Raw genomic sequence first — 20,284 nt, 5'->3', positions numbered from 1 at the left:
AAATTTGTTAAATATGGTAACAAGGTCGTTTTTGATATTTACCAGCCGCTTTTCGGTGAAGGAAAACATCGTGAGGAAACCGGACTAATCCTAACAAGGCCATGTTCCCCCTCTGTGTTGGAAGGTCAGATGGCAGTCGCTTTCGTAAAAACTAGTGCCTACGTCAATTCTTAGGATCAGTTGTCAAGCGGACCCCAGGCTCCCATGAACCGTGGCAAAATGCCGGGATAACGCGAGGAAGATGATGATGATATGATTAAATTAAATTAAATCGCGTTAGACCCGTTAATGACATTAATCACGTATACCAAACCAACCTATGTTCTAATCGTTCCCTGTAATATTCTCCTCTGGTCAATAATGCTTTGGGGTGTCAAAGATGTCAGTCGTTTGCATAAAACGAGACCAAACTCTAAGATAAACCGTAAATAATTAAATTAAATTAAAATTAAATTATCGTTTATTTCGAGCTCATGGCTCATAAAATGTCAGTACTTACAATAAAACGTAAAAAACTATGTTAGTGACAGTAATAATTTCTTAACTAAATTTACAGTTACTATACACTGTTACTGGGCTTGTGAAGCCCACAACAGTGTATTATGTACGGACAATCCATTCTATCCGCGATCATAGACAGGATGGTGTTGGGGCTGGCGCGCACGCGCCGTACTAGCGACGCGGCTCGCAGGCGCATTGCTGCTTTAAAACAGGTTACGCGCGCCTCAGCGAACATTTGTGAGGCGCTGCAAAAGCGCGGCAGCCCCATCAACACCCGGAACGCATTATTATATTGAACTATAAATAAATAATGTATGGAAATGATAGCGTTTCGTTTCGTTTTATGCAAACGATTTTCATCTGACCCCCTGGTCAATATCTCCGCGAATAATAATTTACATTAATCTAAAAGGGAACAATCAGCGTGGCAATCATCGAATCAATCGAATAGGGATTAGTTACTTATAGGACAGTGGTTCCTAACCTGGGGGTAATTACCCCCGTGGGGGTAAAACTGGCATTTTACGGGGGTACCTATCTATAAGAAAAAATATTAGGTAATGATTATGGAGGAGGGGTAAAATCGAGTTCCCTAGTTAGCCAAAGGGGTCACAGTACTGAAAAGGTTAGGGACCACTGCTATAGGATAATATTTTACTTATTTGAAAAATAGGTAAGTAAGTTTGATATTGTGAATAGCTTTAAATCATCGAGTCAATTTCGGATGACGTCTCCGATACTAAAAATTATAATGTGTGTTCCATATGTGCCTTGCTTTTACAAAATGGTCAAAAAAGGACCTATTGGACCCTTTTGCGGTACTATGTGTAGTTTCTAAAGGTGCCAGGATATTTTGAATCTCATGGCACTTTCTCTATGTCAGGTACTTAAGTTGAGCATCGAATAACATTGGTGTTATATTTGCTGTACGGTCGAGGACATTCCCGGTGAACCACTTCAGATTTTTTTTACCTCGATCCTTACGAGCGAGCTAAACTCCTCCCATAGAGATAACCAATTACGATGCATTTAGGATTCTTTGTTAATAATGAAAAGGGTTTTAAACAGGTAATGAGACAAACAATTAGTATAAGGACAGTTTATTCGTTGTTGTTTAGGCTAAGCTTCGCCTCCCCATAAAGATAACCAACTAGGATGTATTTTGGATTCCTTTCCTTAGTTTGCAAATGCCGCCCGTCACAAAGACAATGCACGGCAATAAACTTTACCTGAGCTAACCTTTTTCTTTCAACACCCACTTTTGTAAGTGCAATGCTATTGGTCATCACTCTAATGATACCGCCTGACCGTCTGCAAGACGTTTAAACGATTTTTGCAGTACATATGGTGCTACTTTCTCGCACTAGTGCGTCAAATAGCACTTTTCGTGCATATGTCGAAAGTTTAAAGGGCCATATGTACTGTAAAACGTTGTACGATACACGTGCGAATAGGTAATTCGCAACTCTTGTCGATTTAAAACACTCCCTGCGGTCGTGTTTTAATTTATCGCCACTCGTTTCGAATTTCCTCTTTTCCGCACTTGTATCGTAAATAACTATTGCCGTTAAGGTGGTTCACCGGGACTGTCCCCGATTGTACTTATATGTACCTATTAAACTATGTTTATATATACATAATTATACTAAAATTCCAATCACCTAGCGTTTAGTAGGTACGGTTAAGGAAATTAACCCTCTAAGGGCATGTCGTAAAAAGTTATTTGTTTTTATTTGAAATTTAACATGTCAATAGAGTTCAATGTTATAATATAACTGCCATATACCTCATCCTCCCGCTGCTTCGTATGAACTAGAGAATTAAAATGAGGTCCCTAGCGACTTTCATATTGATTGTCACTTGTCACTGTGACAAGGTATTATGGATCCTCTACACGATGGCCCAGCGCTGGACCAGCGAGATGCCCATGCGATGGTTATTATTTATTTAAATTATTTACACGGCATCGCAGCATAGGCCAATACACCGAATAATTAAACTAGTTACAGGTATACAAATTACAAATACAAAAAATATATAAAGTAAAATACAAATAGTCAAGTCAAATGCAAGTGCTGGAAAGCCTATCATCCTTCATCTCACAAAACCTCAGACACTCCTGGCACACATTCGCCCATCTCCACGCAAACAAGTCGCACTCTGGTGCTGATGTCAGGAGTGCATTGAGTGGCGAGTTTCTGTGCGATACTATGCGCGCTGCCGGCACAGACAATAGTGGACGCGTTCGCGGCCTCAAGCAGACTCAAGGAATATCCGGGACGTACAACCTCAAGACTCCAGCTCCAGTTCCGGGCAGTCCGAGTCACCGCGCAATATGCGACAAGCCGTAGTCAGCAAGATGTTGTTGCGCCTTACCTCTAGAGAATTATATCCAAGGCAGCCTAGTAAGAATTTTGTTGGGTACAAAAGGGGTAGTACCCATATCTTTTTTTGTACAGAAATCTCAAAAAGGCCTTTTGGATTTTCTCTAGAAGTAAGGCGTACGAGGACTCGTACGGGTTCCAAATAATAGATGAAGCCTCAAGCATGCTCCTCACTAAGTTATGGCTCCTCTACACGATGGCCGAGCGCTGGACCAGCAAGATGTCCATGTGATGGTTATGGCATGGCTCCTATACACGATGGCCGAGCGCTGGACCAGCGAGATGGCCATGCGATGGTCGAGAGCACCCACTATGGAATGGGTCACGTGTAGATGCGTACGCGCCATCGTTGGCCTACTACCTCTGATGTGCGGATGAAAAACCGACACCGTGGCCATCCCATCGCCATTCCGCCGCGACATAAGCCATCCGACACCAGACACCACCCTCTCTTCACACTGGCCTATCTTAGTGGATCAGTGTGATAGCCCATCGTGTAGAGGAGCTATCAAATGGTACTTAAATTAAACTCTTTTACTTTACCAATTTTGTACAGTCGCCATCAGATATATCGGAGCAGCCGAGGTGTTCACAAATATCTGAACACGCACTCTAACGCGTTGACAATAGAGGCGTGTTCAGGTATTCGTGAACACCTTGGCCGCTCCGATATATCGCTCCAATATTACAGGGTTCTATGTTACATTTTCAAGATAGTTGAAATTCGACTTAATGTTACTATGATAAAGTTCAAATTTCAATTCGATAAAAGTGAAACATAGAACCCTGTAATATTGGGCCAGCAGTATCTGATGGCGACTGTACCAATATGACAGATTGGTTGAGTAGAATTGAAATTGATGGATTGTAATTAAATTGAATTGGTTGGAATTGATTGAACTGTCTTCTTTGTACCTGGGATATAAAAACAAGACTTAAATGTCTAGACTAGATAACAGCTAAATAGGTTGGTAAAACATATACATATCTTAAAATATAAATATTGCTTATATGATGGAGGTGCATGATACTCAGAAAAATGATTTTACAAGATTTTTACCAATTTCATCCTCTAAGGGGCCAAATATTTTCGGAGATATTTAAACCTATTTTCTTGCCAGTTTTTACACAATGTACTTATTTGCAAATGTACTTTTTTAAAGGCAGGTGTACTTAATCGAAATCTCGTTACAGAATCAGAAAGATGAAATACCTAAACTAAATTTTGGGAGAGTATATTTGATAACATAAATTGTAAAAGTTTTATGCATTGAAGTCGCATTTTATTTCTGTTCAATTATATTTTTATTCGTAGGTACCTAAATGTGCCTAAGCCTATTAACTACTCTGTTAGATTACTCTTCATACTTATAATTATTTATTTATTTATTATTATTCGGAGATCCAACAGCTGTTAACATGTCTATAGGTTTTATAAAAAGCCAATTACAAGTTCTCACCAGTGGTTAGCACTATTGCACGATTCCTACATTTCCACGCCAAAGCTATAGTAAACTTATAAATATATAAAGAAGATACACAAAGAAAAAGAAAAAATACAGCACAATGAAATTTCAATAAGGCAAGCTCACCTAAAGAACTCCTCCGTCAGGATACGCCGCGCATTATAATGTTAATGTAAAATATATACTACTTCCTGAAACAATATCCTTTTTTTTTTTTTTTTCTTTTTTTTATATATATACAATATACTATTTCAAACCCTATTTTCGACCAAAGGTGTATCTTTTTATTATGTTGATGTTGTAATGATGTTAGATCGTAAAACTTTTATTAATATATCTTATATGTTAGAGATGAAAATATAGGAACATAAAAACCGTTGTTTTATTACACCAACCTTATTATACAAATACTCACTCGTAGATTTAACGGTTCTCTGCCTCCTTGCTCTTGTATATTCGAGTGATGGAGAGGAAGATAACGAAATTCAGTCTTCTATGCTTGCGGTAGCTGCTCTTCTTGCAGTCCTGAATAACGAGAGGCAGTCATAACTGTAGTGAGATGTGACTGAGATGGCATTAATGGCTCTTCTACACGATGGCCCAGCGCTGGACCAGCGAGATGGCCATACGATGGTTATGGCTCCTTTAAACGATGGCCCAGCGCTGGACCAGTAAGATGGCCATGTGATGACCGAGAGCACGCACTACCCACCAGCGCCGGCCCAGGCCCACTACCTTTGACGTGAGGACGAAAAACCGACACCGCGCCGATCCCATCGCCAACCCGCCGCGCCATAAGCCATCCGACACCACTACCCTCTCTACATACTGGCCCATTTCAGTGGGCCAATATGATGGCCCGCCGTGTAATGTTTAAACATAGTGATTTGGCATAGCCTCCTAAGGCCCAAGGTCCTACCAATAGTACTTCTTCAGTTCGATGAAATTTAAACTCTATTGAATTGGAACAGAGTTGCATTTCTTTTATTTCGTCAAAATTTCAAACTAATGAAAAAAAATTAAATGAAAAATATATTTATTTTGCACACAAAGATGGGAATTTGCAGATGGAATATACATGAGGTCCAGGTTGCGCGCATACAGCGGTACATTTATAACAGTATGAACAGGGGTCCCCAAACTAGGCATAGCCTGTATCTTGGGCGACCAGTTAGTGAATTAAAAACTAGATTGAAAAAAAAAAAAGTATGTCTAAAGGTGAAGATAGGTGCTAATTCAATTCAATTAATTTATTTCAGAATAAAAAATTCCATATACAATTACATTTACATTTAAAATAAAATAAAATAACTAATCCTAAATTAAAACTAAATATGTTAGTAACAATAGGTAATAAATAGGTAATGCTAATAACCTTAGCTACTAGGGATTTACGTTGGTCAGTCTGTCAGTGAAGTCTCTTAAGGCTAAGTGTACCTATAGGTTAAGTGTCTAATTATGTAACATAGAGTACCACTACATATGGACAGAAATTGAGGCTTATGGCCGCGATATTTAAAGCATTTTACAATTATAAAATTTAGAGCATTATACAATATTTCCTTTCTCCATACAAGTAATTAATAAAAATCAACTATTCCCTGCACTATAGGTGCAAATTTCAAAGACAAACTTTGGGTTTTTCATTTGTATTGCTGGGTCTTAGGAGGATAAAACAGTTGGTCTGTGGCAATACTGGCAACTAACTACAAATATTATTCTTCTCATTCTTGCAGATAGTTTGCCTCCTGTCCTTGCAGGATTGCAATCAAGGCTCGTATTACAATTAGGTTACGTATGTATAGGCATAGAGTAACATACTAGAGCGGTACTGTTATAGTAAATTTTGTAACCCCAGTAAATTCACTGCCATCTGTCGACACACTTTAAAACTAAAAATGAAGATTTATAAAAATACGATAAAATGTATTTAAATATGGATAAATGTTTTTTTTTATTTGCATTAATAATTTTTATGATTTTGACCCATGTTCTTTCACTGATATGCGTTAAAATTGTTAAACAACAAACGAAACCGTCAACGCCATCTATACGACAGTAGGCCAAAGCTAGTAGCGCCCTCTGAACGAGAATCAAATTTTCTTGTTTTCGAGGCACGTTTTTTCCTTAGACTGTATCCATCTATTACGGAGTTATATCTATCTTTGGTATAGGTATGTTTTATATCTCCGTAGGATTTAGATTCTTGAGAGATGCAATATGGAATTGTTACTTCATCTTAGTATGTACTCACAATTATAAAGTCACGTGGATATCTTAAAATCCACAAGATGTGGCTAGATAACTCACAAGCGGTATTGAACCTTTAAGTCTAAGAAGGGACTTCGCCTCCTTATGCGTGTTCTACCGCTTGTACAATGGGCTGTGCTCTGAAGAATTGTTTGACATGATGACATCATGATGCCAACGGCCGCTTTCTATCACCGCACCGCTCGCCATCGGCAGGGTGTTCATCATCACACCCTAGCACCTAAATGGTCGCGTACTGTGCGGTTTAAGAGGAATTTCCTCCCGCGTACGCTTCGGCTGTAGAATGAGCTCCCTGCCGAGGTTTTCCCGAGGGGCTACAGTATGGGGAGGTAAAAAAGGAGTGTACAGGTTTTTAAAGGGGCGGCAACGCGCGTGTAATATCTCCGGTGTTGCAGGCGTCCATAGGCTACGGTAACTGCTTACCATCAGGCGGGCCGTATGCTTGATTGCCACCGACGTAGTATAAAAAAATAAAAAATAAACAGGGAATAAAGAAAATAAAGAAAATCAAACTCGTTAATTCTAATTTTAATTCAATACTTTACTTACATCATATACTTTATTTATAATCACGCTCAACATTTGGTTTTAACGGAGAAAATTCATTGGTTTGAAAGGATCTAAGACTAGAAGTTACAGATATTTGAACCACGACGTTAATTTGTAAATTTTAAACAGGTATACCTACATACATATGGTAAATAGTTTAGTTTAGTTTAGTGGTAATAGTTTATCATGGCTCGATTTCTTAATAAAATCGTCGTGATTTTCATCAAAAAGCTATAACATTTATTTTACATAGGTACATAGGTAAATTAGGTGGTTCTTTCAAAACAATCACAATAGTAATTATAGTAACCATTCAGCGACTTATTCCAATGAACACGTTTATTTTAAAACAAAATACACACATACATACACACAAATACACATGTTCCTGTTTTAATAACATGATCGGTCGCAGCTGTCTGTGATAAAATGAAATAGATATATGGAAAAGGAATGAAATAACATTCATTTGATTAGGTTAGGCTCATAATTAGACACATAAAAAACAAGCCTCAGGGATTTGGATCCCCATGTCTGGGTGTGCGGCACAACGTGCTACTACCAATTACACCAGCCATTTGCTTTTATCCACCACAAAACGAACTTTGACATGTACATACTTGTGACTTTTTCAGCTTTTAAACCACCTACAGTTATCTGTAGGTGGCTTGAAAGTTTTAAATATACAGTTTTAAAAGACTTATGATTTCGTTATATAAGCTAGTGAGAGGTCAGTCGCAACATATGTAGAATCGAAGCGAAATCGAGCATAATCTCGATGTGCTTTGCTCTCGTGGCAGCACTTGTAGGTTAGCACAGGACCGCGACAGTATCTCGCCAGCGAGATAGACTACCCTTTCCACTCTATTGTATATAGCGGAAGGACGTAAGCGCTTGCGCCATAAACCCTGAGATTTGGGAGGAGCTTGCTGAAAGAAGGTCATCTTGGCGTTCTACCATCCATAACGGTATCAAAATGTTTGAAGACTTGTGAGGCAAACTTAGACATAAAACGCCAGTTACGGAGAGAGACCTAAACCCCCCTACGTTCAACGCAGCTGCGGTCGTGTCAGCATGGTTGCATTTTTATCACCTGTCACTATGCCCGTCACATTCGCACTTAGCACGTGACAGGCAAGGTGACAGGCGATAAAAATGCTACCGTGCTAAGCCCGCTGGCCAACTTTATTGTCACGTTGAGCAAGTTCGGCTTGGCCAGCCATACCTTAGGGCTCACGCTAGACAACGTCCATAATTTTTATTTGGGGTCGCCGTCATCGAAAACGATGAGGAAGACTATATATATAATATAGCTAGAAAAGGATGAGTAGTCTACCTCGTGGCTAAGATATTGTCGCGGCGCTCCTGTGCTAAGCCCATTGATATGGAGACGTACTTGGTGCTATACCTATGTGGTCGGTCATGGTCAGTATCATAATACTTGGTGTGTTGATGTACTAGGTTTTGTTCGTCGTCAGTAGAAATATTCGATCATGATCATGTGACCGGAGCCACAGAATAAATAATAGTACTAGATACAGAAGATTCACGACCGCTAGGTGGCGCATGCGCGAACAGGCGTCCGTTCAGCGGTGCGCGGCAATTACTATGGCTAGACCTCAGAACTGGGGGCGGCCGCATGTACTTGTAGCGGCGCGACGAAATCGCGGAGTGAGCCAGGCCTGCCGGAGCCCATGATGCCCTCGTGGTGTTACTTGACGTTTTGTTGTAGAAGATTATTGGGGTTCCTTTGTTTCACATAAACTTTTAAGTCATAATGTATTGTTTGTCATATTATCATTACTCCTAAAACTGTAATAGTTAACTTTCAGGAATTTCGTAAGGTTATCCTATAGATAGGTTAGGTTTGGTTTGTTTTATTGAAGAGTGACGCGTTTCTGAACCAAACAAATTATGACTAACGAAAATGCGGACAAACAATACATTATGTCTTAAAACTTTTTGGGAAACAATAGAGACCCGTTATTATTATAGAATTGTGAAGTTACTCGATCATGATCTCGATGTGCACGGAGCCCATGCCCTCGTGGCGGTCGTATTTTATGTTGTGCGCCCACGCACGGCACTCCACGTTGATCAGTGTGCCAGCTGCAACAAATAACAATGATTTTTTTAAAGTCTTCATCATCTCAAATGACTTTTTCGTCTAAGACGGTAATCTATTAAACTAAAGTAATTTGTCTCTTTTGTTCGAGTTGTCGGCCTTTGTGTGGCATTGTGTGTGAGCGCCGCACGCGCCGTGGCATGCGCCAACACACAATGGCACACAAAGGCCGACAACTCGAACAAAACAGACAATAGCTTTTGTTTAATAGATTACCGTCTTAGACGAAAAAGTCATTTGAGATGATAAAGACTATACAAATACCGGGTTTCTATTTCGTAAATTTCAGAGATTAAATGCCACCTGGTCACGTACAGCGAGCTGCAAAAGCGCATGGCCATTTTATATTTTATGAATGGGATTCAATCATCAACAAAACCTCAGGATTGAGGATACTCACGCTTGGGCCTCATGAAATGCACAGCTACCAGCGGGCTCAGATACCCATCCTGGTTGGTGTACGGGAAGTAGTATCCTGGGAACCCTCGTTTAGGCAGGTACTGGATGGGACCGATGTTCTCGCGGTCGGCTGGGTTCTCGCCCTGGCATGACACCCACACCATGTTGAGCTGAGGAGAACAAATTGTTTAGTGAAAAGATTCGCGAGCTCGATGTGTTTAGCAAAGTTCTACTAAATTACATTTTTGCTGAGTAACATATTGCGACAATCTAATACATGAGTGGTACAATAGAGGTGCCTTATGAGTAAGTAATATACTATAACATTTAAAACTTTCGCGGTTTAAACACATATTAAATCACATTTAGAAACGGGTCTATCGCGAATTTATTTTGTTACCTTTATTTACCGACGTTTCGACACAGGTTTCACTGGTCGTGGTCGCGGCTAACTGACGTCCCAGCAAAATGTCAAAACAGAGATTTGTGTGACTACCCCACGAGAAGTGCATTTAAAGTTCGAGGTAGACATCACATTTTCAAACCACCCACTACACATAAAAGTTAATTATTGTCAATAGTCCGACACACAACACTCACAACATCCGCGCACACATCCGAAGATAGATCCCTTGGCTTTAACTTCTGGATCAACTTGGGGACCATGACAATGTACTGTCAGAAACGTTAACTTGAAAAGAGAGTCGATTATCAAATGTGTCTAGATGGTTTTGCTACCTTAGGATATGCTCACGACCTTGAAATTTAAGGCCCGGTTGTGATACTATATATAAATATAAGGTCATAAGACCTTTTGGACTATTATATATTACTTTAAAATTAGAGATCAAAATAAATGAGAAGCTAAAAATAGGTACTAAGGTAGCTGTTACCCTGTGTTCATAGAGTTTTGTCATTTAGAGTACCTATAATATAATAACTTGATTAAATGTTAATCAGTAAATTTGAACTGCCTTCACTATGTATCAATAAATAGTAGATATAAATTGCAGTCCATTTGAAACACATACTTCCTTTTTTGCGTTAGTAAAGTAGTAGTAGTAGTAGTAAAACTCTTTATTGTACAAAAAGAAACATAAAACAGGAAAAACACACATTATTTGTACAAAGGCGAACTTATCCCTTTCAGGGATCTCTTCCAGTTAACCTTTCCTACCAGAAACCAGGTTTCCAGTAAACACTTTCTTGTTGCGCCAGGCTGCTGCTCCCACGCAAGTATTTACTCAATGATTCAAACTTAAACTAAAGTTGTAACCGGCTTTTTCTGGTTTCATTCGCATTCCGCTAGCACGATGAACATCAGGCTCGTTATCAAATCATCTTTCATGAGAGCGAGCTGTTCTCACATCGATCTCGTGAAAGATGGTTATAACAACGCGTCTGGGCTTCGAATCTTCTCGTCCTTGTTATTTTCCAACTTCCACTTGAATAAACCTGTAACTTTCACGGTTTCACCATACCTATCTTTTCCAAAAATACAAATTAGGCTTTATCCAGCAATGTCTATATAATCCAAATTGAATCATCGGTTACAATCTGTCGGGTTACTCGTTCCCACCGTGTAAATTGTATAGAGCACTCCGCAATTTTATCCGTATTAGGCATTACAAAAAACTCTTGAGCGACGCCAACAAATCGTTTTCGGTTCGATTACGGTTACAACATGATAAGGTAGGAGCATAAACGAATAAATTCGTCGTTTATGAATAGGATTTCATTAATCCCAACTATTCGTTGACCCGCGAGCAGCGTTTAGACTTTAGAAATATTCTAACGATCGTTACTTATATTATCCTGGAAGTCCGGATCCACAGATTCCACATTCTGTTTAGCAAACGCCATCATGTTCCTGATATGACTCTGCTGGTCCTTCCGCCCAAAGATAGGAACATCTAGTCCGAAGCGAAATTGGAACAGTGGCTAAATATCTTGTTAAGTACTTACATTTTGTTTATCAAACGCCGTCATATTCCTGATATGACTCTTCAGATCCTCCGGCATGCCTTTGGGCAGATGGTCGGAGCTGTTGTAGTAATGTGGCTTCCAGCCGTAGATCTTGTTCAGCTTGAGGAACACGCAGGGTGTTGACTTGTTGTAGGCGAAGCTGTTTGACTCCACGCAGGGGAACCAGGCTGGGGCGTTTATGTCCACGTCGCACACCTGCAAATATATTAAATATTCGGACATATATAGTCTTGTTCAAGGTTATTGTTCTTATTCTTTTACAATCTTGTCTTTTTGGAAAGACTGACAGTTTTTCTCGGTGTGATTGAACCGAGATGTGAGGCCTCCGACTTTCAACGAATGGTCACGGCTCACATCAACGAGTTTCTTGGAACTTAAATACTTATAATATGTAGGTACGAAATATCATTTACCAAACGCTTTTCTGGACAGAAAACCAGACTAATCCCATCCGGGTTGGAAGGGCAGATGGCATGCCTCTAGTGCTTATTCCAATTATTGAGATTGCCGTGGACCCCAAGCTCCCGAAGTTAGCCTTGTATGCAAAATGCCAGAACTACGCTAGGAAAATGATACCGGTGTTGCGCTTCTTGGAACTAGTGTTTAAGGTCTTAGTTTTAAGTTTAAGATTTTGGTAATTCCTAAAAGTTTACCTTTCCTGGTGGAGGTGGTTGTTTGTCGCACGTGTGTGTGTTGCGTCCCGCTCCCACTTTCTTGTTATCTCGTTTGTAAGCTGAAAAACGAAAGTTTATTTCACTGAATTTGGTATAACTCGGATTATTATAAAAACCGGCCAAATGCGAGTCGGACTCGCGCACGAAGGGTTCCGTACCATTACGCAAAAAACGGCAAATTAAATCACGTCTGTTGTATGTTGTACTTAAATATTTATTTTATTCGGTTTTTAGTATTTGTTGTTAAAACCGCAACAGAAATACATCATCTTTGAAAATGTCAACTGTCTTAGCTATCACGGTTCATGAGATACAGCCTGGTGACAGACAGACGGACAGCGGAGTCTTAGTAATAGGGTCCCGTTTTACCCTTTATGTACGGAACCCTAAAAAAACGGTGTCTTTCATAAATAAAATAGTAGTCTGCAAAAACCACCATCCAAAACTCTAGAACTGCTGGCTTCCCATATCGTTCCCCTTGTACCTGTTGCCTGAAGCCGTTGCCATTTATTCTCTTCTGTAACTACCACATGGGCTGCTACGCACCCAGGAGTTCATCCAACATGTACCATTACCGATATATGGTTATCCAAAAACAAGTTAGCTCAGTGAAAATCTTCGATAAATTAGAAACGGCAGAAAAACTAATGAGAAACTAAATCTGCAAGCTCACCTTCCAGAAACCTCTTCAGCTCTTTAACCCAGAACTGCTGGCTGCCCACATCGTTCCCCTTGTACCAGATGACGCTGCTAGCCACATCCGAGGGTGTGGGTCTGAAGCCCAGCCCAGGGTTGGTGCCGATGATGCTCTTCTCCAACTGCCACATGGGCTGCCGCGCATCCAGGAGCTGAAGGAACGTCCACATGCAGATGGCCACCAGGATGGCGAGAGCGGAGTAAAAGATGAAGTAGAATAGGGCTATCTTGGCTGTGGAAGAGAAAATGTAAAATTATCTACTGAATAAAACGGTATATACCTCTGTTACAACACAAAGTAAATTAATTAAAAGGTTAAAGGCAAGGCTGCCCATAGCAATGTGCAAGGAACATTCTCAAAAATTTCAAATTTTCTGGAAACTTTCATGAGAAAATTCTTATAAATATTCCACTCAGAAAGTTCCCGTTCCGATTAGGTATTATTACTCAATGATATTAACTGTTGACTACTGTTTCATTTAATATCTACGTCACTCGTTGGCGTCTATTTCAAGGTGTCATAGAAATCGAAACTAAGAATGTGTTCGGTTTGACAAATTTAATAAACCTGCAGAAAAAAATACCGAGAATATTTCATGGGAACTGCAATTTTTGAAAATGCTCTATCTTTTTTTGCAATTCACCCAGCTGTCCATAACTATTTAAAGGATGACTCACGTTAGGCCGGGCCGTGTCCGGGCCGGAGCTTCCGGCGCTTACTTTTCTATGACATGACAGGTGATCACGTGATGCTTTCCATAGAAAACGACGCGCCGGAAGCTCCGGCCCGGACACGGCCCGGTCTAACGTGAGTCATCCTTAACGCGGGAATGACGTCTGAAGTCTTTGTCTATTTTATATTACTGTTAATATATTTCGTTAATATAATATATTTTATTCGATTGTAAAGGAAATAAATGAGTTAGAAATATCTCTTTAAGAAAATGCCAAGCGTAAGCGTAGGTAAGTACCTAACTATTTATGATGATATTCAGGATGATTGAAGGCAACTTTGTGATCCAAGATTTAGGTGCGTTATAATATCTGTCTTTTTTTTATATCTCAAAGTACAACACAACAATTTTCTTATAATTATATTCCTCACCAAACTGCGATTGCAGTTTGTTGGCGAGATCGCGCTCATTTTTACATTTTAAACATTTATGCACTTAAAAAACTAAACTTAGATACTATCCGAAAAGCGAACATTATTTTATCTTTTTGTTTAATTTTCACTACACCTTTTAAACTATTTTAACAACTAATTAAGGTATATACAAATATAGTTTACAGTTTTAATATTAGGGTCTGTTATAATACCGTATTAAAAGATTCATACAATAAACAGTACCTAAATAATGTTATGATTGCAAATCTAGCTTGTATCTGGTTCCCATTAGGAGACCAAACCTATGGTCATATCCTATCGACCTGCATTAGATACTCCAACGCGGTCAAGGTTAACTAATGAATGCTTAAATTGATAGATTGCCTGTCAACTGCTTGCTGTAAGTACACCAGGTATTGTAAATGCTAATATTGAAAACTAGAGTTTAATGTCGGTGCTAGGCTGCTAGGTAATATTTTTTTCACCACACTAGTAGGTAAAGGCTTTCTTGATTGTTCAAAAACGAATGAGAAAGTTGCGTTTTATCCAGTAGTAGTTGTAATCGAATGCAAGTTTTGAGTTGCTTCTATGTTGGCTGGTAGAATTGACTTTTAAATGATGAATTTGAATGATAAATGTTTAATAATGTTCATTCGATTTTGATTTGGTTTGATTTTGTTTGATATCTTACCGTAAGCACCTAGGGTGTTAATATTAGCACGAGCGGTTAAACAACAACTCTGCCCCTTATAAAACAAATAACTATTTTTCATGGATATTTATTTTTGTATTATTTTATTATGCATCTTTAGGGTCTCCCTACATATGTCGACGAGGAATCGGTAAAATCCGATAGAAAAAAACCTTTATGTCGGCGCAATAAGAGCGAAAAAGTCGTCATGAGGCTCGGCTCGCATCGGCCGACGCCTGCCGATGTGCCGACGCCTCTTTCGCTCTAATTGCGCAGGACATAATAGTAGTTTATGTGACTGCTACAGTGCTACAGAATGAAAGGCATCAAAACTCGATTGTGGGTTTATGAAACGAACGAAGTGAGTTTCATAATAGAATCACACGAGTGTAATTATGTACAGTTACATACACTGCTTTATCTACACACATCGACATAATATATTATGTAGGAAGAGAGACCCTTATGTGTTACCTGTCGTGGTATCACCGAAAGGGCCCTACGGAAGACCAGCGGTGGCTTATAGCACTTATAGTGCATTATGCTGTATTGGGTCCATTTCGTGATGCACACTTATAGATCTGTTCCTTTCTTGTTGTTGTTGTTTTCTGTATAGACACTGTTAAACAAAATGGCCACCATATGGGCATCCATGTCCAAAAAGCAACAATACGTCACGGAATGAAACGTAGTGCTCGTCTGGGCAGGAAGACCTCGTTGGTCCAATTGTGCGGCGTCCGGCGCGTGCGCCACTTTACCTCAAGGATTAGGAGATTCTAAGATTCCTGAACCTTGTCTTAATATCCGAGATACTAAAATGACAATTTGATTGCCACGTGACTATTGTTTAAGTTACTATGTTCAAGTGATCAAATACCTAAGTTAGGAGGAATGTTAAGTACCTAGTAAGTAGTAAATAAGGTCTATAGGCACAGGGCGGACACGCTATACATCAAAAATCACTTGCGTTTCTATGTGTGAACGGCACGTCTGTACACGCGTCATGCTATGAGTGAGTAAGTTGCTTAAAAATAGTACTGAGCGGCCGGCAAACGGCCGTCAATCTGCTGTCGCGGGGCGAGGTAATTCGAGTCGGGGCGGGGCGGTGCTTGGCCGTTCTGTATGATAATACTATTACTTATTCTGTGCTATAGGTAGACATATGACAAGATATAAGCTCATATCACTCATTATGTTAAGTGCTCGGAGCAAAATTTATCTCTATTTGACTAGATTATGTATGACATCACCTGCAAGATCTCATTTGTATTTAGAGCCTACTTACTGTTCGAGTTCATAGATTTGCCATTTACGTTTAGTAACAAATGTATGTAGCACTGAACACTAACCATACTATTGCTACATGCGTTTCTGTGGCAAATATATGGGACCTAAACTAAGATTTTAATCAATGTGTAAACAGGCCTTTATTCCTTTAGGCCTTTGCTCCTGAACGTTTATTCAGCTTATTACGATCCTATTTAACTGATAATTTCAAGATATTTATAATAAGACTTAACCAGCAAGCATTACAGACTTACTTTGAATAATCCGTTTGAATTTGAACTTTACTTTAGTTTTCCAATGATCGTTACGGCTGTTATGCTGCTGAGCCGGATAAATCACTGGATATCTGGTCAAGGCCAGATATTACTAGCACGGTTACTAGTGACCAAAACTGGGAGTCATTCACTTCACAGGGGGCATTCAGTTGTAGTTGTCCAGATTCTACTGGCTTGATCTAATACATATGTATTGTATCGATTGTAGTCGAGAGCTTAGTATACCTACTGGTTTAGGTAGATTTTAATTAATTATGTGCGAAGTGCGTGATGGGGGAACTAACTACAATAAGCACTTTTATAGCCACTGAAAGTTTCAAATAGGTTGAGCAAATTTTATCTTTCTATTTGACATTTATCCCTGACATTTACACCTAGCTGACGCACAAAGCGCCCGGGAGAGGTGCGACGAGGTCAAAGGCGGAGCTGCGGGAGATTAGTGCTCGAACACAGAACAAAAGTAAAACTTCCTGAATGCGAAGACCGAAGCTCCGCGTAGGGCTGAAGGCCCGTAACCTCTGACCGGTGCGTGCTGCAGGCAACTTTCCGAAGTTTTTTAATTGCGAAGGCTGGAAGCCACAAGCTCTGCATATGGCCAAAAGCCCAAAACGTCTAAAAGAAGCGCACCTCAATGCGAGGCCGAAGGCCGAGCTGCGGGAGGTCAATGCTCGCGAAGCTCGGCCTTCACATTTAAGATAGGGGAAATTGCAGGAAGCTCGCCAGCCCAGACGAACCAGACGAGACGAAGGCTCCGGGCCTTCGATCCTACGCGGAAAGGATGACTCACGTTAGACCGGGCCGTGTCCGGGCCGGAGCTTCCGGCGCTTCGTTTTCTATGGAAAGCATCACGTGATCATCTGTCATGTCATAGAAAAGTAAGCGCCGGAAGCTCCGGCCCGGACACGGCCCGGTCTAACGTGAGTCATCCTGAACTCGGCTTTCGCCTTCGCATTTAGACACTTGTACTATTTTTATTATATTATTGATATTATATAAGCACCAAGTTCCCGAAGCTCGGTCTTCGGCCTAGCGTGTAGGCGCGCTTCGTCCGGATGCTTCGGGCCTTTGGCGGTGGGCCTAATTCAGCTTGATTACAAACATACAGAAAACAGGACTGATAAAACTAAATAAAATATTGGAAATAGGATGCATGATAACTCACACCAACTGCCCGCAGTCCTGCCGCAGAACTGCCTCGTTTTCGGGTTCCAGATGTACCTCTTGACTTTCTGCCCCGCAGTCAGCGGGGGCTCCTTGGCCTTGTAGTACATGTTGAACCGCTCCAGGCTGTTCAGGTCTGACGGACGCTTCTTCACCGTCAGCATCTTGGCTTTTGGTCCGTCCTGTTAAAGGAGAAAAGTTTTAGAGTTCATCTAAGTTGGCACTGACGTTGAGGGAACAAAGTGTGATGATGGCACTATAGAAGTCATATTTTCATAGGAATCTGTTGTGTCATCATTCATCATACTGTCACTGAAGGCTGACTTGGCTTGTAGCGAAGACACTATTAAAAAAATAAACCTTGATCTCATATTATTGTCACTGTGACAAAGCACGAAGTGGCATAGAGAGTCCTTCAGCGTAGGTACTAACAGCAAAACAATTGACCTGTGACGAAACCAAACCATTGAAGGAAACTTATCTCTATGCAATAATGTTTAAGAGGGCAATGGTGCAGTCATCACCATGTATGAAACAACGCGCCAAAAGTGTTTGCCACCCCCAATAGTTTTAGGTACCTACCTAGGTACACAACACATAAAGATAGGTATCCTATACAGTTCGCGTTCAAAAGTACATACCTTCCTTCTTCTTCTTCCACTCTGTTTGTTTTTAACTCTCTACGCTAAAAGGGAGTTGTTATAAGTTTGACGCCGATGCCTGCCTGTCTGTCGCATTGTAGCTATCAAACGGCTGGAGCGATTTCGATACGGCTTTTTACGTGAAAGCGAGTTTTACTTGACTATTCTTGACCCCCGAAGCAAAAAAGAGGGGTGTTATAAGTTTAACGTGTCTGTCTGTGTATCTGTATGTGGTATCGTAGCTCCCAATCGGATGAACCGATTTTCGTTTAGTTTTTTTTTGTGTCATAGATAATTTTATCCCGATCTTAGCCATGTTTCATGAAAATCTATTCATCCATTTGAAGATCATCAGCTCTTTTCTAGTTTATGAGGGAATCTGAAAGTATATGGTAAGGTAACCTGATCAGCCGTTTGAAGATCATCAGCTCTTTAATAGTTGATGAGCTAGGGGATCTGACTACCTTCTAAACCTATTAGAGAATAGTATAGATACTTTTGGCGCGTAGTTAGCTGTAGTCTCACATGCTCTAGAGCGGTATACTGTCATAGTAAATTTTGTAACCACTGTAAATTCACTGCCATCTGTCGACACACTTTAAAACTAAAAATGAAGATTTATAAAAATACGATAGAATGTATTTAAATATAGATAAATGATTTTTTTTATTTGCATTAATTATTTTTATGATTTTGACCCATGTTCTTTCACTGATATGCGTTAAAATTGTTAAATAACAAACGAAACCGTCAACGCCCTCTATACAAGTGTAGGCCAAAACTAGTAGCGCCCTCTGAACGAGAGCCAAATTTTCGTGATTTTCGAGGCACGTTTTTTCCTTAGACTGTATCCATCTATTACGGAGTTATATCTATCAAACTTTGCTACTATGTAGAGGTACCCACATAGGTCCTTCATAATGTCAATTGTATCGTTTGTTGATAGTTGTGATTATTACTCTGATTGCCTGCACATTTGCAGAATTAATTTAACGTTAAATGGCCTCTATCGCGCCATCAATTGCCAATGTTGCAGTCATTGATTTGATACATTTACAAATATTTATGCTAATTTTAGGATATACAAATATGTGTCACATGATTTAAACACTTGTATTGTGATCGATAATAGTTAACAGCTTAATGTGCAAATAAGTAAATAGAAAAAGACCACCTCATAAATGTCAAAAAAAAACAGTGATTACGTTCCTCCGACTATATAGCCACTCTTTTTCCAAGAGTGCAATATCGCGCTCGAAACGTCGGACTTTTAAATTAAAGTTTGATTTAATAAGCAGTTAAGCCCCGTTTTTACCATAGTATATAAGAACAATAAAAGTTGAAACTTTAAATCAGTAGAATGTAAAATAGGTACTGACCTAGTCCTTAGTGTGAGATCCTGCGGGCAGCTGCGGCGCGACTGCGCGCGCGCCGACGTCAGCGCGGGGCAGGATAATGGGACGGTCGATGCTGAACGGAACCAGTTATGCCGTGATTTATCCCACAAAATTTCGTTTTGGATTTTTGTTCTGCTTAATACAATAACGGTTATACGGATCTCAATGAAATTTGGCACACAAATAGTTTAAAACCTAGATAAGGATATAGGATACCTACCTATTTTCTATTGCGGAATTCATCCCAAAAGCATCTAGCACTAGGACTAAGTAAAATGTGAGTAGCATATGTATAATTCTCTTCATATATGGGAAAGAAGTTGTGTTGAGATCTATCCCGTTTTGGACATAGTTGAATGAATCTAGAAAGGAAATTAATGTATCAAGTTACAAAACACATTTATTGAATATACTTACCTATATCCTAGTATAGTATTTTAGAGGCGAAAGTTATAATCTCATTTCGATAAATTGATAAAATGAGGGTTTAGTGGTAGTAGTAGTAATAACTTTATTGTACAAAACACAGGTTTACAAAAAATTAAGGTAATGGAAGTACAAAGGCGAACTTATCCCTATAAGGAATTTCTTCCAGCTAACCTTCGAGTAGATGAGGGTGTGGGGGTGTGGGTTTACTTGAATGTCTCGAGGTGGAAACAGATGGTAAAAAAAA

At 39.8% G+C, this 20,284-nt stretch overlaps 1 protein-coding gene and 1 long non-coding RNA gene across 2 annotated transcripts in view; one reads left to right on the top strand and one right to left on the bottom strand.

Moving 5' to 3' along the window:
• Positions 1–2,676, top strand: part of LOC134740517 (uncharacterized) — a 96,743-nt gene extending 94,067 nt beyond the window's left edge. The window contains exon 2 of the long non-coding RNA XR_010127824.1: positions 25–2,676. This is a non-coding gene — a long non-coding RNA (uncharacterized LOC134740517). The remainder of the gene's footprint in view (positions 1–24) is intronic.
• Positions 2,677–9,122: 6,446 nt separating this feature from the next.
• On the bottom strand, positions 9,123–19,636 carry LOC134740437 (sodium/potassium-transporting ATPase subunit beta-2-like). Its single transcript, XM_063672871.1, has 7 exons — positions 19,594–19,636; positions 17,575–17,755; positions 13,029–13,283; positions 12,335–12,414; positions 11,661–11,876; positions 9,697–9,865; positions 9,123–9,280 (listed from the first exon to the last, which is right to left on the bottom strand). Exons 2-7 carry the CDS (start codon positions 17,735–17,737, stop codon positions 9,177–9,179), a joined length of 987 nt encoding a protein of 328 aa, XP_063528941.1. The 5' UTR covers positions 17,738–17,755; positions 19,594–19,636; the 3' UTR covers positions 9,123–9,176.
• Positions 19,637–20,284: the final 648 nt, after the last annotated feature.

This window comes from Cydia strobilella, chromosome 4 (genome assembly GCF_947568885.1).
Source record: "Cydia strobilella chromosome 4, ilCydStro3.1, whole genome shotgun sequence".
Classification (NCBI taxonomy): Eukaryota; Metazoa; Arthropoda; class Insecta; order Lepidoptera; family Tortricidae; genus Cydia; species Cydia strobilella.
Note: the sequence above shows the minus strand (reverse complement) of the source record. Positions and strands in the feature narration are given on the sequence as shown.

What these genes read in the sequence shown, in the direction of transcription:
- LOC134740437 (XM_063672871.1), bottom strand. Translation starts at nt 17,737, where the DNA reads ATGCTGACGGTGAAGAAGCGTCCGTCAGACCTGAACAGCCTGGAGCGG. An exon ending in CAGGACTGCGGGCAGTTGGT is followed by an intron (nt 13,284 to 17,574) that starts GTGAGTTATCAT and finishes TCTCTTCCACAG; the next exon opens with CCAAGATAGCCCTATTCTAC. An exon ending in GCATTTCATGAGGCCCAAGC is followed by an intron (nt 9,281 to 9,696) that starts GTGAGTATCCTC and finishes TATTTGTTGCAG; the next exon opens with CTGGCACACTGATCAACGTG.